The sequence below is a fragment of the Rattus norvegicus genome, chromosome 3 (genome assembly GCF_036323735.1).
Source record: "Rattus norvegicus strain BN/NHsdMcwi chromosome 3, GRCr8, whole genome shotgun sequence".
NCBI lineage: Eukaryota > Metazoa > Chordata > Mammalia > Rodentia > Muridae > Rattus > Rattus norvegicus.
Genome location: NC_086021.1, coordinates 147,366,993 through 147,394,967, shown reverse-complemented (window position 1 = coordinate 147,394,967; position 27,975 = coordinate 147,366,993). Strand labels below are relative to the sequence as shown.

The 27,975-nt window shown below is 39.7% G+C and overlaps 1 protein-coding gene and 1 long non-coding RNA gene across 2 annotated transcripts in view; one reads left to right on the top strand and one right to left on the bottom strand.

Moving 5' to 3' along the window:
• The window catches only part of Sptlc3 (serine palmitoyltransferase, long chain base subunit 3), a 130,127-nt gene that overhangs the window by 36,729 nt on the left and 65,423 nt on the right, over nucleotides 1–27,975 (bottom strand). The window contains exons 6-8 of the mRNA NM_001106517.1: nucleotides 27,722–27,815; nucleotides 16,888–16,993; nucleotides 8,811–9,030 (exon numbers count right to left, since the gene is read on the bottom strand). Of these exons, the coding sequence (NP_001099987.1) occupies nucleotides 8,811–9,030; nucleotides 16,888–16,993; nucleotides 27,722–27,815 (420 nt within the window). The remainder of the gene's footprint in view (nucleotides 1–8,810; nucleotides 9,031–16,887; nucleotides 16,994–27,721; nucleotides 27,816–27,975) is intronic.
• LOC120101715 (uncharacterized) overlaps nucleotides 3,479–27,975 on the top strand; it is a 120,750-nt gene continuing 96,253 nt past the window's right edge. The window contains exons 1-2 of the long non-coding RNA XR_005502505.2: nucleotides 3,479–8,712; nucleotides 8,822–8,966. This is a non-coding gene — a long non-coding RNA (uncharacterized LOC120101715). The remainder of the gene's footprint in view (nucleotides 8,713–8,821; nucleotides 8,967–27,975) is intronic.

Genomic DNA, 27,975 nt, shown 5'->3' with positions numbered 1-27,975 from the left:
TGGGACCAGAAGCTGACAGCACAGCCAACGTTCACAGGATACTTTTGAGTTCATCTTAAGAACATTGTATTTGTTAATTCACTTACAATAACCTGGAAGTAGGCAACACTTTTTTTTTACATTTTATTTTATTTTTTTTTATTAACTTGAGTATTTCTTATATACATTTCGAGTGTTATTCCCTTTCCCGGTTTCCGGGCAAACATCCCCCTCCCTCCTCCCCTTCCTTATGGGTGTTCCCCTCCCAACCCTCCCCCCATTGCCGCCTTCCCCCCATAGACTAGTTCACTGGGGGTTCAGTCTTAGCAGGACCCAGGGCTTCCCCTTCCACTGGTGCTCTTACTAGGATATTCATTGCTACCTATGGGGTCAGAGTCCAGGGTCAGTCCATGTATAGTCTTTAGGTAGTGGCTTAGTCCCTGGAAGCTCTGGTTGCTTGGCATTGTTGTACATATGGGGGCTCGAGCCCCTTCAAGCTCTTCCAGTTCTTTCTCTGATTCCTTCAACGGGGGTTCTATTCTCAGTTCAGTGGTTTGCTGCTGGCATTCGCCTTTGTATTTGCTGTATTCTGGCTGTGTCTCTCAGGAGCGATCTACATCCGGCTCCTGTCGGTCTGCACTTCTTTGCTTCATCCATCTTGTCTAATTGGGTGGCTGTATATGTATGGGCCACATGTGGGGCAGGCTCTGAATGGGTGTTCCTTCAGTCTCTGTTTTAATCTTTGCCTCTCTCTTCCCTGCCAAGGGTATTCTTGTTCCCCTTTTAAAGAAGGAGTGAAGCATTCACATTTTGATCATCCATCTTGAGTTTCATTTGTTCTAGGCATCTAGGGTAATTCAAGCATTTGGGCTAATAGCCACTTATCAATGAGTGCATACCATGTATGTCTTTCTGTGATTGGGTTAGCTCACTCAGGATGATGTTTTCCAGTTCCAACCATTTGCCTACGAATTTCATAAAGTCGTTGTTTTTGATAGCTGAGTAATATTCCATTGTGTAGATGTACCACATTTTCTGTATCCATTCCTCTGTTGAAGGGCATCTGGGTTCTTTCCAGCTTCTGGCTATTATAAATAAGGCTGCGATGAACATAGTGGAGCACGTGTCTTTTTTATATGTTGGGGCATCTTTTGGGTATATGCCCAAGAGAGGTATAGCTGGATCCTCAGGCAGTTCAATGTCCAATTTTCTGAGGATCCTCCAGACTGATTTCCAGAATGGTTGTACCAGTTTGCAATCCCACCAACAATGGAGGAGTGTTCCTCTTTCTCCACATCCTTCCAGCATCTGTTGTCCCCTGAGTTTTTGATCTTAGCCATTCTCACTGGTGTGAGGTGAAATCTCAGGGTTGTTTTGATTTGCATTTCCCTTATGACTAAAGATGTTGAACATTTCTTTAGGTGTTTCTCAGCCATTCGGCATTCCTCAGCTGTGAATTCTTTGTTTAGCTCTGAACCCCATTTTTTAATAGGGTTATTTGTTTCCCTGCGGTCTAACTTCTTGAGTTCTTTGTATATTTTGGATATAAGGCCTCTATCTGTTGTAGGATTGGTAAAGATCTTTTCCCAATCTGTTGGTTGCCGTTTTGTCCTAACCACAGTGTCCTTTGCCTTACAGAAGCTTTGCAGTTTTATGAGATCCCATTTGTCGATTCTTGATCTTAGAGCGTAAGCCATTGGTGTTTTGTTTAGGAAATTTTTTCCAGTGCCCATGTGTTCCAGATGCTTCCCTAGTTTTTCTTCTATTAGTTTGAGTGTGTCTGGTTTGATGTGGAGGTCCTTGATCCACTTGGACTTAAGCTTTGTACAGGGTGATAAGCATGGATCGATCTGCATTCTTCTACATGTTGACCTCCAGTTGAACCAGCACCATTTGCTGAAAATGCTATCTTTTTTCCATTGGATGGTTTTGGCTACTTTGTCAAAAATCAAGTGACCATAGGTGTGTGGGTTCATTTCTGGGTCTTCAATTCTATTCCATTGGTCTATCTGTCTGTCTCTGTACCAATACCATGCAGTTTTTATCACTATTGCTCTGTAATACTGCTTGAGTTCAGGGATAGTGATTCCCCCTGAAGTCCTTTTATTGTTGAGGATAGCTTTAGCTATCCTGGGTTTTTTGTTATTCCAGATGAATTTGCAAATTGTTCTGTCTAACTCTTTGAAGAATTGGATTGGTATTTTGATGGGGATTGCATTGAATATGTAGATTGCTTTTGGTAAAATGGCCATTTTTACTATATTAATCCTGCCAATCCATGAGCATGGGAGATCTTTCCATCTTCTGAGGTCTTCTTCAATTTCCTTCTTCAGTGTCTTGAAGTTCTTATTGTACAGATCTTTTACTTGCTTTGTTAAAGTCACACTGAGGTACTTTATATTATTTGGGTCTATTATGAAGGGTGTCGTTTCCCTAATTTCTTTCTCGGCTTGTTTCTCTTTTGTATAGAGGAAGGCAACTGATTTATTTGAGTTAATTTTATACCCAGCCACTTTGCTGAAGTTGTTTATCAGCTTTAGTAGTTCTCTGGTGGAACTTTTGGGATCACTTAAATATACTATCATATCATCTGCAAATAGTGATATTTTGACTTCTTCCTTTCCGATCTGTATCCCCTTGACCTCCTTTTGTTGTCTGATTGCTCTGGCTAGAACTTCAAGAACTATATTGAATAAGTAGGGAGAGAGTGGGCAGCCTTGTCTAGTCCCTGATTTTAGTGGGATTGCTTCAAGTTTCTCTCCATTTAGTTTAATGTTAGCAACTGGTTTGCTGTATATGGCTTTTACTATGTTTAGGTATGGGCCTTGAATTCCTATTCTTTCCAGGACTTTTATCATGAAGGGGTGTTGAATTTTGTCAAATGCTTTCTCAGCATCTAATGAAATGATCATGTGGTTCTGTTCTTTCAGTTTGTTTATATAATGGATCACGTTGATGGTTTTCCGTATATTAAACCATCCCTGCATGCCTGGGATGAAGCCTACTTGGTCATGGTGGATGATTGTTTTGATGTGCTCTTGGATTCAGTTGGCCAGAATTTTGTTGAGTATTTTTGCGTCGATATTCATAAGGAAATTGGTCTGAAGTTCTCTTTCTTTGTTGTGTCTTTGTGTGGTTTAGGTATAAGAGTAATTATGGCTTCGTAGAAGGTATTCGGTAGTGATCCATCTGTTTCAATTTTGTGGAATAGTTTGGATAATATTGGTATGAGGTCTTCTATGAAGGTTTGATAGAATTCTGCACTAAACCCGTCTGGACCTGGGCTCTTTTTGGTTGGGAGAACTTTAATGACTGCTTCTATTTCCTTAGGAGTTATGGGGTTGTTTAACTGGTTTATCTGTTCCTGATTTAACTTCGATACCTGGTATCTGTCTAGGAAATTGTCCATTTCCTGAAGATTTTCAAGTTTTGTTGAATATAGGTTTTTATAGTAAGATCTGATGATTTTTTGAATTTCCTCTGAATCTGTTGTTATGTCTCCCTTTTCATTTCTGATTTTGTTAATTTGGACGCACTCTCTGTGTCCTCTCGTTAGTCTGGCTAAGGGTTTATCTATCTTGTTGATTTTCTCAAAGAACCAACTTTTGGTTCTGTTGATTCTTTCTATGGTCCTTTTTGTTTCTACTTGGTTGATTTCAGCTCTGAGTTTGATTATTTCCTGTCTTCTACTCCTCCTGGGTGTATTTGCTTCTTTTTGTTCTAGAGCTTTTAGGTGTGCTGTCAAGCTGCTGACATATGCTCTTTCTTGTTTCTTTCTGCAGGCACTCAGCGCTATGAGTTTTCCTCTTAGCACAGCTTTCATTGTGTCCCATAAGTTTGGGTATGTTGTACCTTCATTTTCATTAAATTCTAAAAAGTTTTTAATTTCTTTCTTTATTTCTTCCTTGACCAGGTTATCATTGAGTAGAGCATTGTTCAATTTCCAAGTATATGTGGGCATTCTTCCTTGATTGTTATTGAAGACCAGTTTTAGGCTGTGGTGGTCTGATAGCACGCATGGGATTATTTCTATCTTTCTGTACCTGTTGAGGCCCGCTTTTTGACCAATTATATGGTCAATTTTGGAGAAAGTACCATGAGGAGCTGAGAAGAAGGTATATCCTTTTGCTTTAGGATAGAATGTTCTATAAATATCCGTTAAGTCCATTTGGCTCATGACTTCTCTTAGTCTGTCTACATCTCTGTTTAATTTCTGCTTCCATGATCTGTCCATTGATGAGAGTGGGGTGTTGAAATCTCCCACTATTATTGTGTGAGGTGCAATGTGTGTTTTGAGCTTTAGTAAGGTTTCTTTTACATATGTAGGTGCCCTTGTATTTGGGGCATAGATATTTAGGATTGAGAGTTCATCTTGGTGGATTTTTCCTTTGATGAATATGAAGTGTCCTTCCTTATATTTTTTGATGACTTTTAGTTGAAAATTGATTTTATTTGATATTAGAATGGCGACTCCAGCTTGCTTCTTCTGACCATTTGCTTGGAAAATTGTTTTCCAGCCTTTCACTCTGAGGTAATGTCTGTCTTTGTCTCTGAGGTGTGTTTCCTGTAGGCAGCAGAATGCAGGGTCCTCGTTGCGTATCCAGTTTGTTAATCTATGTCTTTTTATTGGGGAGTTGAGGCCATTGATGTTGAGAGATATTAAGGAATAGTGATTATTGCTTCCCGTTATATTCATATTTGGATATGAGGTTATGTTTGTGTGCTTTCATTCCCTTTGTTTTGTTGCCAAGAGGATTAGTTTCTTGCTTCTTCTAGGGTATAGCTGTAGGCAACACTTTTTAATCCCAAATTTATAGATAGGATAATTGAGGCACAGACATCCTAAAAATTCTCCACAAAGGTGGTAAGGTAAGGGTTTGGACCCAATGATTCTGGTTCAGGTGTCTCCATCTTTAACACTGTGCTTGCCACCTCTTCAAAATCAATGGAGAATGGCCCCAGTATGAGATGTGAGTCTTGGAGGGTGCAGAGCCCAACTCCCCTTGCGTTTAGCTTGTGGTGCTTCCCCCAGTTTGCATACATTGCTGTTTGGGGTTTAAAGGATTTTATGTGTAATCTTATTTAATAAACTGAGTGTGTCCTCAGAAAGAAAGCAACTAAGGATATAATTTTCTTCAAGTCCACAATAGTAGGGACTTTGCAGAGACCCTGTGCATTCTGACAGTTTAATGGGAAGCCACGGAGTTTCACAGTTTGAGGGAGGATGGCCAGTCCTCTGATGCATTAATTACAAGGAAACTGAATTCTTAGGAACAAGTGTGGTACCATCTCAATTGGGAAGTGCTCAGCACAAAGATCAGACAAAGAAACAAAGCAAAGCCTCCTTTGATCAGAATGCCCCCAACCCCAATTTCCTTTCATAAATGGAGGAATCTCATACAGTCAATCATAAGCATTTTTAGTTTGAACAGTAGTGCATCAGAGTACAATCATTCCCTTGAACATGGAGAGTGTCTGTCCTACAGACACTATAATTACTTTTGGACTGAATCCGTTTTGCTCTAGTCTGGGTAAAGACTGTTTTGCTTGTGTGGTTGAGGAAGTGGAGTTCTGTAGTAACTTTCTGGAGAGTGTCAAGGAAGCCCACTGATTTCTTCCACTCATTCCCTGACTAGGTACCACAAGTCATGAATTAAGGGTTGACTTTGGTTCCTGGCAAGGTGAGTCCATATTGTCTTTCTTTGGAATGGATTAGAGGTTCCCTCAGGGGCAGGTTTCCAAGTCCTTTTCTTCAAGTCCAAATGTTGATTATTTTCTTTACCCATAGGCCTGGAGTTCAAGGGCAAGGGTGGCTTTTGGGGAGGGAATCAGACAGGAGGTTTTTAGAATAAACATCTTGATACGCATTCCATGACCCCTATTTACTTCAAAGGGCTGTTAAGTGCAGGCAGGGCTGAGAATACCAGAATAGAACAGCTTCTGTAACGGAACTGCCTTTGCTTGCTTTTCAGACTGATGAAGCTAACTATCGCCTTCCAAACCTAGACCATGTTTCCTTCCCATTTCCCTCCTTTTAGAATCACAACCCTGCTGTCTATCTGTCACAAGGACAATCTCTGCCTTGCTTATTTACCAATCGTCAAGGAGCCTGGGAGAAGCCAGTGACTGACAGCAGGCATCTAAGAAGATGCAGGACCCATGCTTAGAGGAGAACAGAAGATGAGCAGTGTCAAGTACATCCTTCCAGCCGTTATGGAAATAACTGACATTGAAAATTGAAAAAGAAAAGAACGCAACCTTATCAACTCCCGCCTTTTCCATGGACACCGATGGTCCTGACATGGAAGATGAAGTGATGGTCTGAATTTTCACCTGGACCTTCATGGAAGGATAGCCTCCTTAGTTTACTGTCCGTCAACAGAGCTTCAAACTCAAAGAGCAAAAGACAAGAGTCCCATAGACTTTTGAGAAAGCACTTCAGTTTGGAATTAATCCCTGATCCGCCCAGGTGAATTTGTTACTTAGTAACAACAGTTAAAGGAGGATAAAATGGAGACTCTCAATCAAAGCCCTGCTTTCTGAAACCTTAGCACCAACCTATTTCCCCCATCACTTGTTTCCAAGATGCACGATTCATCTGGTCTCTAATGTGCAAAACTCAGCTCTACAAACATTCCTAGAACATCCCTGTTGCAGTTTTTAGGAATATTGTCTCTGTGTACTAAGATTAACAGGAAATTTCAGAGCCAGGCATTTTTATCTTTTTCTAGAGTTTTGAATCCACTTGTTTTCAAGATTTGTGGTCTCCATTCTCTTGCTCAGTTCCATGTATTGAGCTCTGTCTGTGCCTTCAAGGTTTTGCACGTTGATGTTTTATGGCAATGCTTCTCAGCCTGGCTCAGGAGCCCCTGCCAAACACTCTCTAATTCATGATGCCACCTGGCGGTGAATTGAGATACTGCAGAATAACCTGGGCTAGGAGAAGGAAGAGTGGAGTAGAAGGAGTTCTGATTAATGCAATAATGATAATTTTTACAGTTGCCCGATCTTTAACTCAAAGGAGAGTAGAGGTCATGTAGACAAGAGTATTCCATTTTTGAAATCCTGCACCTTTCTTCAGAACAGAGAACCGGCAACAGGATCCCAGGGAACTGTCCTTCCTGGGGCTAGTCCTGGGCCTTTGTTTAAAGTAGGTATCAAATAAAGGCACTCCAAGGAGAAAAATGTGACATCCAACAAATTTAACAACATTTCAAGGATCTGCTTGCTTTAGTTTATTCAGGTGCCTTTGGCTCAGGAAACAGAGTTACGCTTGGTTAAAAGTTTTGTGGCTCAGAGCTGCTGCTAAAGTAATCAAAGCCGCCCACAGCCTCACAAAGCAAGGTAATCCGGATCAGACAGCTCCTAAATTTGAGACCTTCTGATCCTGCTTATGTGACAGTTAGGAAGGAAATATTTAACCTTTCGCTAGACTTTGCTGAAGCCTTTGAGGGGCTGGCATTCCCTGTGTTTCTAGCATTACCTAGCTCATCCCCACAGGAAAGTAGAGGGGGGTTGAAATACAACTCTTTGAGCAGGGAAGAAAGTTGCAGTTGCAAGAGGGCAAAGAACACTTCAAACGGAGTTTTAGGCATCTGCACGTCTCATGCAGGGTAAGTCACTAAGATGCAATCTGGCGTTTTAAGCTCCAACTTTTAGTGATAGGATTGCTTTCCGCTAACGTACCCCAATTGGTCTAACTGGTTGAGCAGTAGGCTGGAGTTTTGTTCCTGCTGGTCAGTGGGTAAGGTCCTAGAAACTTTAGATATCCTGTGCATAGCACCTCCATGCACTCCTTTGGGGCCCACAATGCCCTACTAGTTGGAGCTATCCCACAGGGTCTTTGGAACAGTTGTAGGCTTGGAGGGACAACTGCAATGATTTGGAGAAAGAAGAGGTCATGAGTTCTCTTGCCCCTTAGGTCTTTCTCTGAATACTTGATCTTCCTCTTTCCTCTTTAAAATTTCTTCCAAATGTTTATTATTTTATTTTTCATTAACAAATCTTCAATAATATAAGCACAAGACAGCAGGGCCGATGCTCATGTAATAGCCTAATGTCATCTGACCCAAATTTTTTAATCATTTAGAGACTAGAGATGATGGCTTATCTAACATCATAGAAATGAGTTATTTTTCATAAAAATAACCTTATTTTTTTATTCTGCCGTTGTTTAGGCAAAAACTTGTAAAATCCCTGAGGCCAGCCACTTTTCTCACTGTTGCTATTTCCAACACACGCACACACACACACACACACACACACACACACACACACACACACACACATTTTTGAATTAAAAAATTGTATGTATGTCTTGCCAGAATGTGTGTCTGTATACTACATTGGTACAGTGTCAGCTGAGGCTTCAGACCCCTGAGACCGGAGCTTCAGATAATAGTGAGCCTCCATGGGGTGCTCAAAGTTGAACCCAGAAGGACAAACAGTACTCAACTGCTGAGCCATCCATCTGTCCACCCTACTCCCTCAGAGTTCATGTAAGATTCCTTCTCACATCTGTGGCTTGGTATGTATTATTGCTTCTTTGTGAAATTGGTCTTCCCACTATTGGTCTGCAAGACTGATTGGTGGTTATTCTACAATACCTCCCAGACATAGTCCAGCAGAGCTCTCTCTCTCCCAGGTACTCTACACACCGGTGTCCTTCCTACTGTTGTTAGTTTGTAATGTGATGATTCTTCTTTTCACACTTTTCTTTACTCTATGGTACAGGTGAGCTAAACTGAAGATGACATGAACTTTAGAGGAACCCCAATTTTTGTTTCAGTAGGGTATTTAGGATCTACTCTGACAAGAGGTTCCTTTCTTACCTTTTTACCAGCTATATAGCCTCCAGAAGCCGCGAAGCTTTTGGTGAATGTACCCATGTATATGTCGATATCTTCAGGGGCCAGTCCAAACAACTCTCGGATGCCTTGGCCCATGGTACCTGTACAGCCAATACTGTGAGCTTCATCCATGTAGAGGTAAGCCTTGTATTTCTTCTTTAGAGCCACTATCTGGGGAAGGTTCACAATGGAACCTTCCATGCTAGCACAGAAGGAAAAAGGCTTGGTAAGTAGTGAACACCCTTCTTGAGATCTCCATTAGCATCCCTCCAGTACACACTAGAAAGCCAGTGTCAGGCACTGACAAGGATTGGTCACACTTCTCAGGTATGTTTTTTTTATTTAGCAAAGACAGCATTTCAATCTTGGAAGGCTTCTCTGGGAGTCCACTCTACTTGAATAAAATACTTGGTGGGTTGGGTTGTCAACCTTAATTCTCAACTCAGGAATGAACTAGCCATATTGTTGACCTAATTTGTTTGTAGATCTGATTATTGCAGTTAGATAAGAGCTTTGGGATAGGCTTAATAGAAGTGCTTCACTCCGAGTCACTTTGATCTAGCTTCTATTGTTTGTGTGATCAGGTCTGCCATATCTAAATTTGGCATTTGAATTGTTGAAGATTAAAGTGGGGAATTCAAACACACAGACCTTCAGAGACCATAGTGTTCATTAGAGCACAGTAGAACACCCCTTTGTACCCTGCTCAGCACACACAACAACTCAGTCTATGTGAGGCTCCTGGTGGCACCCTTTGTTCATATTTCTTCAGAGTGATGGAACAGAAGTTTATGAGGCCTTAAAATCATTTGATAGTTTTAAGGCACAGCTTTCTAGGTTCCTCCTACAGAGATTCCCGAGGTGCCTGGGGGTGGGAGGGGGAGGGTATACAAACTTCCAGGATGAGCTCACACCAGTGTCTGGGAACAGCACTTGGGGAACAACATTTATTGCCACTAACCAATCCTTTGCTTTAGACCTATTTTATTATTTATTTTAGTTTTCTAAGTTTTAGATTTCAGTTTTTTTTTAAAAATTGAATTGATGCAATTTCTTGTAATAACAGTTTTAGATTTATAGAATAACTGAGTGCAAGATTCAGAGGATCATTGTATCCTCAGTCTTACCAGGTTTCTCTTGACATTAATGTCACCCACGGGCGTGGGACATTTTCTTAATTTTCTTTTTACAATTTAATGAGCCAATATTGATACGTTAACTGAAACCTACAGTTTAAAGTTTATTTTTTTGTGTGTTGTACACTCTGTGTGTTTTTAAAGGATATGAGTGGCTTTACAGATTGGCATGTTCTTCTTGCCCAGGGTCATGCTAATCTCTGTCATCCCATTTTTAGTGTATGCACTGATCAAGAGTGTCTAGGTGTTTTATTTCCCATGCTATTGCAAATTGTAAAATGTTTCAAGTCCGTAGAGAAGGGTAACATAAAGCCAACTACTAGGTAGAAGTAAATTTTATATTTTCATGGCACCTCGTGATCTCCATGTGTTTTAAAGAATGGTGTCCCTACTTGGCCTTCAAAATGCTGCCAGCTGTCTGCATTGCTCAGTCTGGACTGTACAGACAGGCTGGTTCTATGAAAACAGACTCATATGTTTACAACACAGTGTAGCTTGTCAAACAGTTCAAGCGACCTTTCAGTTTAGTTCAAGGCTAATCATTTGAAGAGCACCGAACTTCTCCCCCTTCCCCTGTTAGGTATCAGATTGTATATAATCCATTAAAAAATAAGTTTATGTGTTAGGTTGATTCAGTCAAAACAGTCCATTGAGTCTCACAGCTACCCTGACCAAAGTAGCTGAGTTTAACCATTGACAGATGCAGCACATGGGTACTTTACAAGGTCATTTTGGATGGCCAAGGTCTGATTTTAATGCAAGACCAAATGGTCCTCTTCTCTTATGCATGTCTGTGAGTTACTTCCAACACTACTTTAAATTCCTTATTAAAGTTGTCTCTACTGAGGAAGAGGAATATGGCTGTCTGCCTACCTTAGGCTTAGATTATAGCCACAGCGCTTTCTAAGTGGGAACTCGGGCAGCATATATGATGTCTTCTGTTATCTTAGGCTTCAGTCTTATATGTTATAAGCATGATGGTGAAGCTGACCTCACAGGATCCTCACAGGATCGCTGACATTCACCATGCTTGCCATCTGCCATCCTAGGCACTCAGGGTGCTCAGAGGGAGAGTTTCACTGAGGCCTGACATGAGAAAATGGTAGCCCTTATGTTCTATGTTGAATCTTCTAAAATGAGGCATATGGTGCCATTGCAGGGGTCAAACTTGATAAATGGCTTCAAACCCTAAGGATCCTTATACCTTCTTCTTGTCTATAAAGTGCTGTAATTTGGTAACACAAATATGCTAGAAACCTGATATGACACAAACAGCCATTCATTCCTCCCCAGCCCCCGGACTGAATCTGGCAGGAGGCAAAGTTAACACTGAACAGTGTTTATAGACAGTCTCCACAGCTAATTAGCCATCTTTCCATGGGCTGCTCTAGCTGATGTAAGGAAACTGCCCACCTGGTTTGTATTTCATTCTCCAAGATTGATGACTACAATACTGCTGATTTTTAGAGGTCATGCCAGGCACACATGGAGACCTAACAAGAACTCGGCTTCTATACAGCTATATTCATTCACACTAAGGTATAATTTTTTCCCCCTCAGTATTATTGAATTCCCACTAAATATTTTGTTGTAGTGGGAGAATGAATCTCAGTACATGTAGAAAATGGTTATCTGGGTTATTACCACTAGTTTCTGTCAAAACAATCAAGACCAAAAGCAGTAAGGAAAAACACATGGCATGTTGTCATCTTTTTCCTGGCTAGAAGGTTTTGATTTTCTTTTGACTTTAATAGAATAAAAAGAAATAAAATATAGCTATTTTTAAAAAAGATAATGTCATCAGTTAATTTGGGGCTCTGTCTAGGGACCTGAATAATTCTTTAACCCACAAGTCAGCGAATTACTTCTTTATATATTATTTTGAAATAGTCCTCTCATCACCCTTCCCTCCACATGGAAACTAAAAGTTAAACCACAGTTCAGATAACCTGTATGGTATAAAACTCTCCACATCAGGCCCAGGGTTTAAGCCAAGAGAAAGGATAAAAGAAGTAAGGGAGATAGAGACAGAGAGGTTAAGAGGGTAAAAGGGAAGGGGGAATGCAGATAAGAGGAAAAGGAAGGGGAGAAGAGAGAGACTGAGATAGAGAGAAAACAGGGAGACAGAGGGGAAGGGGGTTAAGATAAATTCATCTTATTCTTTGTTGATATGTCATATCTTTCTTGTCTCTGTCTTGAGTCAAGGTTCATTTCCCGTTGACTTTCTCACTGACTACAATAAATCTTGATAATTCGTTTGATAATGTACACGCTGAAATCATAGAGAACTGGAGAAAGTTCACCACTGACATTATTCTCAAATTTTTATGTTTCGAGGGAGAAGGCCTCTTGGTCTATTCTAGTATTTCACCAATGACTTGTATGTGTAACTTGGGAAGGGATGGCTAATTCTTTTGATTTTGAAAATGTAGGCTCCAACTATGCCAGCAGCATGATTTTGAATCCTTTTGAGATACTTTTTTAGCCATTACAAATTGAAAAGGAATTTGTTCTCCTCAGATTCTCCAAAAATGATACAGTTAAAACTCAAATGTTAGGGACAAAATGATTTTTAGGGTTAAAACAACAAATTTGGGGAAGTAAGAGGATTTTTAGCTGGGTATAAAACAGCCACCTTGACCAGCTGAGAGGAAGAACAGGTCTCAGAGAAAAACAGTGAAAAAAATAGAGTCTTGCCAGACTCTAGCCAGTCAGCTCCAGTAACAGGAAGTTCCCATATTCTAGTAACCTCAGCTTTATAGATACTTAGGTTTATAAACATACTCTTTCATCTAATATATCTAGTGGCAATAGACTAAATTATAGGTAAGAATGACTTCTAAGAAAGTCTTCACTGTTCCTGGTAGGAAACCATTCAAGACTGCCTCTTGTGTAGTAGACCAAGACTTATGAGTCCAGATACTAGAGACAGTCTTTTGTGACTACCTTTTAGTTCAGCTCTGTCTTGAGCCAAGGTGCATTTCCCTTTTGCTTTCTCACTGACTACAATAAATTTTGATAATTTGTTTTTACTATCTGTGTCCTGGTGTAAATTTTTCTCCTTTGGGAAGATCCTAGACTGTTGCCAGTGTCAGGATTAGAGCAATGTTCTCCAACTGACAACAATGCATGTTTAACACGGTATTAGGAAATCAGATGGGAACACTAAAATAATATTTGACTTTTAGACCCCAAATTGAGGATTCATGGAATTTTAGACTTGAATTTTCAATCCCCACAATTTACAGAAACTGAAGTCTAGATAGTATACTATACTATACTTATAGTATACTATAAGTCAGAGTGATTTTGCACTTTCAGTGTTTATGAATTGGGTGTCTACAGATAGATTGCCTGTTCTATCTACATCAAGCCTTGCTCCACCAGGGCCATCTGGTTTGTAATCTCAACTCTGCTTCATTTTATTAGTCTGCTCCAGGACAATTTATCTTGGCCTCAGAGCCCTGTTTCATCTTTTAATGATCTCAGCAAGTTTGTGCAATTTGTACACCTGAAATGTTTAGCAAGGAGCAGGCACATAGGCTATATGAATCCTCTCTCTGGAGCCCGCCCTTTTCTGTCTGAAGAGCAATTTTGCTGCATAGACAGTTTATTGTTTTCCAACTTGAAACTTCTTCAACTAAAAACAAACAAGATTATGAAGATAGTAATTCTTTGTTGTGGGGGGACTCTACTTACATGATATGCTTATATGATCAGAGACTGGCTTATATTATCTTTCTTAATACATGCATATATGTTTTATAGAGGGCACACAACTATGGGTTCCAATACTAGGATTTGAATCCAGGTCTTAGGTATAGCCCCAAATCTTGACTCCTATATATTCTCTGAAAAAAGTAACAATCCCAGGTAAGACAATAAAAATATTATTGGTTGTTATTTATGTTGTGTTCTGGATTCTTAGTCTAGACACCTATTCTGAAGCCTACTTGAAACCTTATGACTTGATTAACTTTCAAGTTATCATGAAGTTATGAAAAAATTGTTGCAGGAGAGCAATGTGTGATGAGGGCACATAAGTAAGAGACAAAACAACAACAACAGCAACAACAACAACATAACAACCATCACCACCACCAAAACAACCTTAGGAGGTAAAATTCAAAAGAGGCTTTGGGTAGCTACTAACCAGGCATGTATCTACAACACCCTTCTCAAGAATGAAAGTGGCCTTGGCAACTATTGGTCTCATATTCCCAACTCTGTCTCTTTGGAAAATTCTATGGAAAGTAATTTTCTAGTGTTAGTTCTAAATTAACATGCTTGTGTGAAGGCTTTTCAACTAGAGTTTTGTTCTAGAATTCATGTTAGGCTGGTCTTAGTTTACAAAGCAAGAACTTGAGCCATTCTGAAGGATAGAGGTTGTTGGGATAACATAGTTATTACACAGAGAAGATACGAGGAAGCTTTCAGTGGTATCAAGTTCATGAACATAGAACCTATTTGTACATCCTAGATTGATTGATCTGAAATGGACTGATATAAAGATAGAAGCCTGCAAGCCTTCCATTACTTTGTCCATAATCTGATCTTGCTATCAAAACTTAAAGTGTAATTCACCTTTTCTGGAGTCAAGGTTAGCTCTCTCATGTGTTTGGCCAATGGGGCACAGCAGCAGTTCTGGGCCACTCTCTTAACAATGGCAACTTCTGAGTTTTCTGTCTTGGAAGCCAAGGACTGTGTTGTAAGGAAGCTCTGAATAGATGACTGAATAAAAGCAGATTTGTCTGAATGAGAAAAAGGCACCTTAGTCACCTCTTAAAAGACAGTGCTAAATGTGTGAATGAGGTAATGCTGGATATTCCATTCATACTTGATGGCAGCCATGTGAACGAGCTCAATGAAAACTGTGTGGGGCAGCAGATCTGACTCACACGATCAAGGAAAATAAATGATCCCTGCAAATCTTTATTCTTTGGAGTGGTTTGTTATACAGCAGTATTTAACTGAGGGGTCACCATTGCTAAATTGTGGTATAGTGTCTCGTTAGCTTGGGGCTAGAACACCACACCTGAAATTCCTCTCCTCCTGTTAGGATAAGACAAAGCCTATCGTAGCCCCTTATAAGTCCTGCTGCTGGAGTAGTTTCAGATGAGAATATTTGTCTTGAGACTAGTGATGGACTTCTAACTTCAGTGGTGTAACCTTCCTTCAGTGGAAATAAGTTCCATTTGTTTGAAGTTGTGTTCTTTTGGCTCTGGTTAATGGAGATGGACAGTCTGCCTTCCCTCAGCCAATTCATCCTATCATAGGCCCAAACCTGAATGACAGGTGTTTAGACAAGGGGTACTTGAATCCCTCCCAGGCTGGCAGTTGCTACAAACCACACAGGGAGAACGCTTTCCATGTAAGGTTATGACAGCAGCACAGGCTCAGTGTGAGATTACTCTCTAAAAGTATCAAGTTTTGGGCCAGTGAGTCGATAGGGACCCTAGAACAGGGCTTTGTAAGCCCTGGTATTGTTGCTGTTTTGAACTACAGAATTCTGAACACTGCATGCTTTGCAGGATGTTCAGGAGCATTCCCAGCCTCTCCCCACTAGATGTCAATAGTATTCTACTTCATGTGTGGCCACTAAAACCTGCCAAATGCTCCCTGGTTTGGGATTACCCCAGCTTTATAAATACCACTGCTTTAGAGACTTCATAAGCATGGCACACCCCTGGGCTGATCTTAGGAGATAATTTTGAAGAAAGCAATCTACTATGACCTACCATCATTGCAACCCCACAGTAGTACTCAGAATGTACAGAACTATAATCATTTGAAGTTTAAAAAAGTGACTCCAGTTTTTATATTATCTTCAACTGGGGGGCATTCACTCTCCTGCACCCCAGAAGGGATTGGGGTACATTTATTTTGTTACTCAGTATTGACTCATGACAGACAGTGTTTAATTATAATAGAAATAATATCTTCATAACCTTATTTGATTTTAGTCGAAGAGGCTTCAAGTTGGAAAACAATAAATTGTTTATATAGCAAAGTTTTTTGCTCTTCAGGCCAGAGGATGGGCTGCAGAGGGAGCATTCACCATCATTCCCTTGTCTCCTTTGCAGCCATACTCTCCACTGGGAGTTACCCAACTCCCCACTTCCTCTCTTTGTATTTCATTTCTCTATAAGCAGTTCATAGGGAATACAGCCCCAGGTTTCTCTGCTGTAAGGATTGCTTGAGAATTGATTTTAAAAGGGCGCCCTGAGATAATATTTCCTTGGCTTACAGAATAGGGTGTAAACAGAAGTGCTTGGGTGCAATTTTCATTTGAGCCATGGTAATTGATTTAGACACAGAATGAAACAAATTCAATCACAGCCAGCAATATAAAAGTACTGCTCTGAACGACTTAGTGGGTATTTTGCCTGCTCAGCTTGAAGAAGGCAGGAAAATGATCCTGAGAATATCGCCAAATGTTGAGATCAACACATTTCTGCCCTCACTCAGAAGAAGAATTAGTCCCTTGTATTCTTATGGCAGTCATTAACCTAACTGGTGTTGACTGGGGAAGGGCTTGAGTTCACTGTCCACATAGGGGGGCTTGGGGACATCCACTGAAACGTCTATGACATACATATCTTGGGACATCCCAATGCCGAATAGCCCAGACACAATTTCTTTGAAACGTAGGGCACTGGAAAGTACAACACAAATCAGCAATGAGGACATTTCCAAGGAATGTTTTACCAGCATGTCAACCTCCAGAGTGTTTCAGCAAATGCACAGAACTGTAGATAAGACAGAAGACCCTAGTCCTGGCCACTCCCATCAGTAGCTCTATCTGACCTTCCTCCACAGCATCTATAAACAACTTCTTTCTTTAGCCAGAAAGGTAATCTCATCTCCACTGGACAGCTTGCTGTGAGCCTCTGAATGTCAAATGCCTTCATTTATTTACATACCTGTAGACTCCCTCTACCAGGATGAGAATCTTTTTCCAAGCTCTTCCCGTGCGAGGCTGGCCACGGATGATAGCTTCTCTCAGGAGCTTCTCTAGGTTTTGTATATCTTTAAATAAGGTGAAAAATAGAAATTGAATTACAAGAGAGCTTTTGTTTGCTTTTCTCCTTTTGTTTCTTGAGAGGGTATCAGAACTATTTGCTTATTCATTTTCAGGCTCATACTCAGATCTGGACTTTGAGGAGGTGACGTTGGAATCAGAGAATGCCTGTGAGATATAGAGGTTCATTTTCTATTCAAATGTAACTCTGGGAGGATGAGGAGGTTCATCATTATAAGCAGGCTGAGTCAGTTTAAAGCTCTGGTAACTTCTCTTTGATGTCTGAGAGAACTTGGAGGTCTGGATGATAGAGAATTACCTACTGAAGATGAAGCTTTGTTGCTAGGCAAAAAAATGAACTCTGAGAGATGTGATTGCCAGGCACTCCTCAGGTGTTTAGACCTGGGTATGTTAGAGATTTGTGTGGAGCACCTGCATGGTGCTAGAGATCTCATTATCCTTGGGGCCTTGAATTTGGAATTGTCAGATATTTCAGTACTGTTCAGGTTGTGACATAATTGGCAGTCTTTTGCGAAATATTTGAGAGCTCTGGACACATTACCAGTAGTTGACAATTACTGAGCCCTAGTTATTTGTGTGTGTGTGTGTGTGTGTGTGTGTGTGTGTGTGTGTGTGTGTGTGTGTGTGTGTGCGCCTGATAATTTCTAACTGTATTCTTTGTGATAGGTCATTTTAATTCTCTCAGGGCACCTGTGGAAAAGGCCCTACATGGTTCTTCATTTGTTGGGTCAGGCAACTGGGTTACAGAGGATTTGGTAAGGCACTGGTTTCCAATCTTCCTAGCCTGTAACCCTTTAATACAGTTCCTCATGTTGTGGTCATCCCCAACCATAAAATGACTTTCAATGCTACTTCATAACTGTAATTTTGCTAGTGTTACAAATTGTAATGTAAATATCTGAAATAATTATTCAACCTCCCAAAGGGGTTGTGACCTACAGGTTGAGAAGTGCTGGTCTAAGGTCCATGATTGTAAATATCTGAGTTGGACTTTGAATCTATACTATGTTCCATATTTGTAACCACAACCTTTACCTGCCTTTTGTGAGAGCCCTGGAACCGCCCTCTTGAACTCCAAAATGATGGAGAGCAAGAAACCTGTTAGAGCATCCTTGTTCACTTTTATTGCAAAAATCAAGACTAGCAAGAGCAAAGACATGTCATGTATTTTCAGTAGGAGGAAGATGGCTGGGCTTGAGCTGAGAGGCCACCTGGAAAGATTTAGGAATCAACTCAGCTACTGGGTGTTTTATGGATTTTAAAAAATTTGCCATTTAAAGTCAAAGCGAGTGAAAGATTATAGAGACTAATGTGCATGTTTATTTAGATTAATATATTTCTACTCTATATTTTTGCTCAAGAAAATCCACTGGCCCTTGGATAGACCTAGGGGAAGATGACAGGGAAGTTATCTGGTTATTATCAGTTATTATGATGCTGAATGACAATTAAATGCTGATTGGTGCATGGTACTGAAATGGTGAACTCTTTTTTTATTACAATAGTAAACTAATAAAGTCTCAGAAAGCCCTTTCTGAACTCGTTTTTGAATGCTCCCCTGAGATAGCTTCTTGTGGTCTCCAGCACAGTCTCCTGCTCTTGTCTGTCTGAAACGCACCCACTCATCACCCGAGCCTCCCGTTAGATGTGATGCATACCCGAGCAGGAGTCTCTCTCACCCCCTTTCCTGTCATAACGAATCTATCCTTCTTTGAAACACTTATTATGTAACTTGTTATTACTCTTCTTATCTCTACTCCATGGAATATATCTTGGTATTGTATGGTATTGCATCACTTTTGGATGATTGACTCACATTTATTTATGAAGATCATGGGCCATAAGGAGGAAAGGATCTAGATAGATAAGAGTTTCTAGAAAGAACAATTGCATTTTGTTTGGAGCTAAGGTTTTCTTAGCAAACTGTATTATTATTATTATTATTATTTTTTGAAGATGTCTCTCAACTCATGAGTCACCACTAGATGGCAGCCAAGGAGACAAAAAAAAGAGGCAACTTTTCTGTTTGATATTTCAGGGCTTATAAATCCCCACAGGTGTTGCTAGCTTGTTTGCACTTTGCTTTTAGATTGACTGTCTGGGAGCAAAGGAGATAGCTCTTTGTTCTATAGTCTACTGCCGGTTGTTAGCCTGTGAATGAACAAAGATGATGAACAAGAATTTATGTTTGAGAAAACTGCCTTTTCTATTTTTTTTTTTTATATCGAAGTGAGATGTGATGAGGGTGGCTTTAATGACATCCTAATAAAAGTAAGTCCAATTGAGATAAACTAGATATTATTTTCATGCAGTGACATAAGAGAACGCTCATTTTAATAGTTGTTTCCGTAGAAAGGAGAATAATGAAGCAAACTTTAAATGGGGTTGGGGGATAAGACAATAAGAGATTGAAGTACACGGAGGGATAATTAACACCAACGAACTTCTGAAAAAGTCACGAAGACCTCTATGTATAGGCATTCTAAAATATAAATAGATACGTAGAGCATATATACAAAGAGTTTAAATGGAGTTAACTCTAATGGGGGAAACAATGCCTGCGCTAGACACCACAGATAGCAAGTAGAAACTCCAGTGTCATTACGAGATGACCTCTAATAGAGTTGTTGGCAAGTGAGGCCCCATAGAGCCTCAAATATTGTAGGCTTCTGTCATTGTTTTGGTTATCTTCCAAAGAGTGCTGGTCTAGCTGGATGACTACATGTAGAAGGATTCAAATAGATCCATATTAATTACCCTGCACAAAACTCAAGTCCAAGTGGATCAAAGGCATCAACACAAAGTTAGATACACTAAGTTTGACAGACGAGAAAGTGGGGGATAGCTTTGAACACGTTGATACAGGAGACAACTTCCTGAGCAGAGCACTAACAGCTCAGGCAATAAGATTAACAGCTAATAAATGGGACCTCATGAAACTGAAAAGCTTCTATAAGACCAAGGACACCATTAAAAGGACAAAATGGAAGCCTACAAAATGGAAAAGATCTTCACCCACCCTGCTTCTGACAAAGGCCTGATATTCAAAATTATAAAGGACTCATGAAACTAGATATCAACAAACCGAATAACAGTTTAAAAATGGGGTACAGATATAAACAGCTAATTCCCAACAGAGGAATATCTAATGGCTGAGAAGCACTAAAATATTCAACATCCTTAGTCACCAGGGAAATGCAAAACAAAATGACCCTTACACCTGTCAGAATGACTAAGATCAGAACCTCCAGTGACAGTAGATGCTGATGAGGATGTGGAGCAAGTGAAAAACTCCTCCATTGTTTGTGGGAGTACAAACTTGTGTAACCACTTTGGCAATCAACTTGGCAGCTCTCAGAAAATTGGGAATAGTTCTACCCAAGGACCCAGCTATACCACTTCTGGGCATATATCCAAAAGATGCTCTAACACAACACTGGGACACTTGCTCAACTATGCTTATACCAGCTTCGTTTGTAATAGACAGAAACTGGAAACAACCTCTCCATTCTTAACTGAAGAATGGATAAAGAACATGTGTAGTACACTTACACAATGGAATATTACTCAGCTATTAAAAACAATGACATCTACATAGCCATAATGTGTGGATAAAAATAGGACTTTTTCTACTAAAAAGGAGAGGGGGCTGGGGGCAGCCTTCAGTTAGTAAAGTACTTGTCTAGAATGCAGAGCATCCTGGGTTTTATCCCCAGCACTACATAAACCAGGCACGTGCCAACATGGCTTTCAAGTCAGTACTTGGAATTTCAAAGTCACTTTTGGCTACACGGTGAGTAAGCTAGCTTGGGATAAATGATACCTTGTCAAAAAATTAAAATAAAAAAAACAATGACATCATGAAATTTGCAGGCAAATGGATTGAACTAGACAATATAATTTTGAGTGAGTTAAACCAGGCCCTGAAAGACAACCTTACTTATAAGTGAATTTTAGCCATAAACTACAGGATACCAATGCTATAATCCACAGACCCAGAGAAGCTAAGTAACAAGAGAGCCCTCGAGGATACTTAAATCTCACTGAGTGTGGGAAATAGAATAGACATCAGGGTGAGTGGATGGAGGGAACTGGGTAGGGGAGAGATTGGGGGTGATCAGCAGGGATCAAAGTTGGGGGGAAGTGGAGGGAGAGAGAACTGAAATCCATAGGGTGTGGAGCATCTCTGGAAAGAGCTAGAACTTAGGACAATGGAAATTCCCAGGAATCTAAGAGGCTGATTCTAGCTCAAACTCCTAGCAATCGGGGATATGGAGCCTGAAATGGTCATCTCCTGTAACCAGGCAAGACTTCCAATGTAGGGACTGGGACACCAACCCAGCCAGAAAACACTAGACCTATAATTTGTCCTGCCTACAAGAGGTACCAGGATAAAGATGGATCAGAAATTGAGTGAAAGGTTAACCAAGGACTGGCCCATCTTGAAATCCATGTCATGAGAGAGTGCCTACCTCTGATTCAATTAATGATATTCCCTATACTTGTAGACAGGACCTAGCATATCGGTTATCTGAGAGATTTGATCCAGCAACTGATGGAAATAGCTGTAGAGACCCACAGCCAAACATTAGGTAGAGCTTGGAATATCCTCTGGAATTGGGAGAGGAAAGACTGAAGGAGTCAGAGAGGTCAAGGACACCACCACTACAGAATCAACTAACCTGGGCCTGTAAAGGCCCGTGGAGACTGAAACATCATGGTAGTTTGCATGGGATGAACCTAGGCCCTCTTCACATATGTAACATTCGTGCATCTCAGTCTTAATGTAGGATTCCTAACAGCAGGAGCAGGGGCTGTCTCTGATTCTGTTGCCTGCCCTTGGATCCTTTCCCCACATTTGTCTAGCCTCAATAGGAGAAGATGTTCCTAGACCTACTGCAACTTGATAGACCAAGGCAGATTGATAAATGGGAGGCCTCTCCTTTTCTGAGTAGAAAGGAAGAACTGGAGATTGTTCAGGAGAAGAGGTGAGAGAGGAGGACTGGGAGGAGAGACGGGAGAGAAAGCCACCATTGGGATGTAAAATTAAAATTAATTACTTAATTAGTTAAAAAGAATAAAAAGTCTTCAGAGCTAATAAAAAAGGAATCTGGTATTTTTCATGTCGTTAGCTTTTTATTTGGCCTGGTTCCATGTGTCATGCATGCAGTTTTGGCACTTTCTACAGAACCTTGAATAGCCATGCCATTCTAATCTCTGGATGAGTGTTCAGGAGTCACAAAGCTGCAAGTCGAGCCAGCAGACATGAGAATCATTTGTATTGTTGCCCCATCTAATTCTTTCCCACTCCATACACATTCTCACGTCCATCACTTCTCAAGAAAGTAGTTATTCAGAGGACCTTGGATCTAGCTCTGACACCAAATGTGGTGCTTTCACGAAGTGAATGGGACACAAAGCTGCACGATGCACACTGGTGAGACGGAGCAAAGGACTTGTATTTGTTTCTTACTGATGCTTCCAGAAAATTGACCAAATTATTGACTAAAACAACACAGACTTAAGGTCTTAACAAATCTGGAGATCAGAAGTCTGCAATAGGTCTGCCTGAGTGATTTTACAGCTTTGGCAGGACTGGCACCTTTCTCAGAGTTTTAGCTGAGACTCTGCTTCCTCACATTTTTCTGCTTCTAAGTCCTGCTTTCCCTTAGAATGTGTTCTTCCATCTTCAAAACTAAAAACGAAAGTTGAAGTTTTTCACATTTTACATTACTCTGACAACCCTTCATTTTGCTTCATTTGTAGGGACCCAATTATCACGCTAGACCCATGTAGAGGCTTAAATTTAAAGTTAATTGATTGGCACACAGAATTCTCTCTGTAACTTTAACTCCATTTCCAGATAACAAGGCATCCACAGGTTCTGGGGATTAGAGCACTGCCATGTTTCAGAGATTTATTTATTTATTTATTTATTTATTTATTTATTTATTTATTCATTCATTCATTCATTCATTCATTCATTTACTGTTTCCACAGAAAACTAAACAATAGCGACTCATTCATACTGCATGTCTGTGGACTAGGAGGTGGTAAATGATGACTAAATGGCATAGTTCTAATGAACTGGGAAGGCCAACATTTTCCCAAAGAGTTCTAGGTACACTGTTGTACTTGTAGGATCATTTAAAAACTTGAATTAGCATACAAAGCAACAGGTCTCCCTATGGCATTTTCCCACGCACTTCCTTTGAATTCATTCCCTTCCCCAGATTATTTTGGAGAGTTTCCTAAATACCTCCAAACTTTAACTCTTCATTTATTAATTAGGTCCTATCTCATTATGTTTTCTGCAGGACTAATTAAACGAGCAAATAAATGCAAAGGCAATGTCAATAGCCAGACATCTGGTATACAATAAATTCTTAATAAGTGCTAGTTTCTGGTACAAAAATCACCGCAGCTGGCATTTATTATAAATACAAAGTGTCATCTATTTTCTGGGAAAAGAAGGCAGCATGAAGTGAAAGTTGTTGAATAGGTCAAGTATTTGAAAAGCTTTGTAAAAACTTAGATGATTAAAAATGAATACTAATTATAGTATCAGTAGAGTTGAAGACTTAGAAACAGAAGCATATTTGAACATATTTTTCATCTTCAGAAAACTTTAAGAATAGAATAGGAATAATCCAAAACACTCATTCACCTGACCTAGATTCATTTTTCAATGCATTATTTCCCTTGCTTTATATATCTAGGTATTTATGTATCTATGTATCTATCATCAATTACCTACCAGCTATATCTGTCTATCTATCTATCTATCTATCTATCTATCTATCTATCTATCTATCTATCTATCTATCCATCCATAATCTATCTAATTATTTCTTTTAATTGAGACTAAGTTAAATATTCAGTGTTCTGTGTCTCTAAATTGTTCACTACATATTCCCTAAGAACAGATGTACACTCTTATATGGCCATGGCAGGGCCAGTTGACTTATCCTATAAGGATCCAAATAGTAGTTTCGGCTTCATGAACTACAGACACTCTTTATTACACACTCCTCTTTGTTTTCTATACAAGCCTTTACAAACGTAAGCTTATAGCTGATAGATACTATAGCTACCTACCATGATGCATTACTCTTATTTAGCACCATTAAGTTTATCTGTCTATCATCCAAATTTGCAAATTGGCTTAGGAGTAACATTATCTCTTGTCATTCGTGATCTAAGACCAAATATAGTGTCACTGTCTTCAGTATCTTTTATAGTGAACTATTTTCTCTGCTTGCTTTTGTCCTTTATAATATTGCCAAGGCAAGTCCGTGGCTTTTATCACACATTTAATTTGGCATTTTCTGCTTTGCATCCTGTGTAAATGATGGAGAATCCTCAGATATCCCATTTAAAGAAAAAATGTTCATGTGTCCATCACTTAGTGTTGGTTTTTCCCTTAGCTCTCCAAGCATTATGTGACTTCTTCCTGATGTAGTTACTATTCTACTATTCTCTCTCTGTAGTTTCACTGGGATTCTTATCCTGGGAGTAGAAACCGAAGGAAGATACTAAATGGTTGCTTGTGTGGTGTGCTTTGTGTTGCTTGTTTTAGATTATACTACTGCAGGTCCATAAAGAATCAATAACCAGTTGGAACTGGTAATAAGTCACAGGCTGTGGCTGGGCCAATCTATTTCAGTATTTAACATAAGGTTATTTTATATCTTTTTTTTCTTAGAAATGTCTTCCAATACTTGGGTTGCAAAACGAGACAAAAAGACATGAATGTTGTAAAGGGACTCTTAAGGACAAGGGGGAAATGACAGAAACTGGAGGGAGGAAAAGGGATTGGGGGGGTGAGTGTAACCAGAGTACATTATGCAGATATTAAATGGTAAAAAATTAACTAATACAAAAAATTAAAATAAGATTTAGGTCTTCTATCTTTAGACATATATTAGTCTTAACCCAAATAATTGTATAAGTTGGTGTGGAGGTGGGAACAATCATTAATCTGCCACAGATATTCCCTAGGTGCCTAGATTATAAAGTTATAGTCACAAACTACTGTTATGTAGAATGAATTGAAGAAATAAGAAATCAATATTGATAATGACTCAGCTCACTTGTTCCAAATAAATGAAACCCACCCAGCATATCTATTCTGAAGACGAGACTATTGTGCTAAACATATACGTGGTTTATTCATTTCCAGATATAAGTTTTTATCACCAGTCACCTGTCATGCAAGAGAGTTAAAGGCATTTAGCATATTTGTGTTAATAACAATGATACTTTCTCTGACTACATAATCAAAAAGTTACCGTGTCTTCTTTGACTTCATCCTTGTGTCGTGGAGCTCCACTATGCATACCAGCCTGACTTTGAACTTGTGATCCTCTTAACTGAGCCCCTCCTGAGTGAGAAGCTTACTGAAAGGCACCATTATAACCAGCACTAACATACTTCTTTAAATTCCTAAAAGATGTGTACTTCAAACATGAATTCTTGGTACTAGCAAAGTAATTTGACACTGGTTGTGATAATAGATGGCAAATAAACATAACTAAAATTTATCTAATAATGAACCGAAAAGCTGAATATTTGTTGCAAACACAATACAGGAAGACACCATATTTTAAATCACCCTGAACTACATATCAGAGCTGAACCACATGTCTACAACCTTATTCTTCTAGAGTGCCTGGGCCTGGACCTCATTCCATCATAGCCATCTATTCACAGATGCTGGAAATAGTTCTCTAATGCATGGTGATTCCCCAACCCCTCATTCCCATGTCCTTTTTCAGTGAGAGCAGGTTTTCAATGGACACTCCACTTGTTAGGAAAGGAGTTCACTATGTTTACTTGAGAAAGTTCATACTGTTCTTTTTTTAGTTTGTGGGTTCTTCTTTCTTTTGTCCTTCTCCCACTTTATTGTATCCTTTCAATCCCCTAACACTAGGTAGGAGAGAGAAGACTAGAAGGGAGAAACATACCCCTGAATATAATTTATTTCCCTTTGTTTCTTCTTTGACCATAACCACTATCAAATGGCAACCGTCTCTTCCAAATGACCAACAATGACCAACCCTGCCTCTTGGGTCACTAGCATTTATATACCCTCTGGAAAAGTTCCCAGAATTCCAAAGGTAGCACATTTGCAGAAACTGTCTGCAGCTGGCAAAACCATGCCTGTGCTGGAGCACAAGGCACATAATAGTCAGCTGCTATGAATAGTCTGAAGCAGCCTCTCACTCCAAACCTTGGTTTAAAATAAAAACACGTTCTTATAACATAGCTGTGGTTTTAAAGAAACCAAAACTCCAAAATTCTCACTACAAACACTCTCATGCATTTTCTTTCCTCTTACTTGAGACATTTGTTCTATGGATTGAGATTGCTCTGAGGTATGCATAAAAGAACCAAGACAATCCTTCCTGATTGTTACCAGTCTTTGTTTTAGTTACTCTTCGTGAACTTCTGGAATGAAGGGCGTAGTAAGGAATAGGAACAAAAAAAGTTGAGGGGAATGGAAAGAGGGAAAGCTGGTAAGAAATTTTTTACAAAGTGTGTGTGTGTGTGTGTGTGTGTGTGCATGCGTGCAAGCATTGTGTGTGTGTGTGTGTGTATGCACACATGTGTGTGGGTACTTACATGAGCATGCAGCATGCACAGGAATGGAGCAGGGGCAGCTCTGATGTCAATGTACCAGAAGCAAAACTTTAACAGATCACATGTGTCAATGTCTTCCTTAGCTTTACAGATGAGGACATTGAATGCAAGAAAGATCAAAGGGTTTAGAGAAAGTGGCACAAGTTGGGAATGCAGTTGGAATCAGAGGACATAGTTGTCACCAACCATGACCTACTTCTTTTAAGGTGTTTTCCTAAGACTCTTGATGGTGTCTGATCTGATCTCTAAAGAGTGAAGGGGTAGCTTTCTGCCTTATCCTCACCTTTCAACCATGCAGCACAGAGCCTGCAAGGACATTGAAAATTTTTTAGATTTATTTTTATTTCATTTCATGTCTATGAATGCTTTCCCTGTTTGTATGTATGTATGTATGTATGTATGTATGTATGTATGTATGTATTTTGTATGTGCATAATGTGTGTGTGCCTGGTGCCTACAAGAGTCAGAACAGAGTATCCGATCCCATTACTGGAGTTACAGATGGTTGCAAGCTATCATGTGTGTGCTGGAAATTGGACCTTGGTTCTCTACAAAAGAAATGAGTGCTCTAAATTCTTAAGCCATCTGTCTAGCCTCTGACAAGACATTTAAAAGGCATCTAAGAGTATTTGATGATATGAGTATTTTATATGTAGGAACAGGGAAATGAGGCATTGTGTCAAGAAAATAAAAGCTAACTTTTTCCTTAAGTGCAAAATTTAAAGTATTAGGACTTTCTCAAGACAAGGTTACACAAAGGGGAGAATTATAACACAACTGGTCATTAAATGGCATCTGAAGATATCAATCACATCTTTAGAGGCCACATCACAAGACCGCTAACAGTGACATTAATGTGTTTTGGTAACACTTAGCAATCTGGATGTTTAATACACTTCAGCCATTTGTTCCAGGTCACCAGAGGTTAACAAGGCAGCAGTGACTATAAACGTAATTGTCTTTCATTAGGCTAAGTTGCCAGTTTGAAAAGCAAGGACAAAATCCCTACTAATAATCTTGACCTTTGTCTAGGACCAAGGCAGTGCATGTTGAGTAAATGCAGAGATACTCACTATTGTGTTTGAAGGGTCTTATGACTGCGCCTGAGAGTCGAGACCCCAGGATGACTGAAGTGTGGTTGAACTCGTCACTTAAAATGAGGCATCCCTGTGCAGAAAACAAACATAGACCACAAGATAATGAAAAGAAAGACAACGTATGGGAACTAGAAAATACAAAAATTCATGTTAAATCAGAACTCTACTTAATTTGAAAAGGTTGAATTTCACCAGGGATTCATTTGGATGCAAGCTAATCTTTCTGCTAG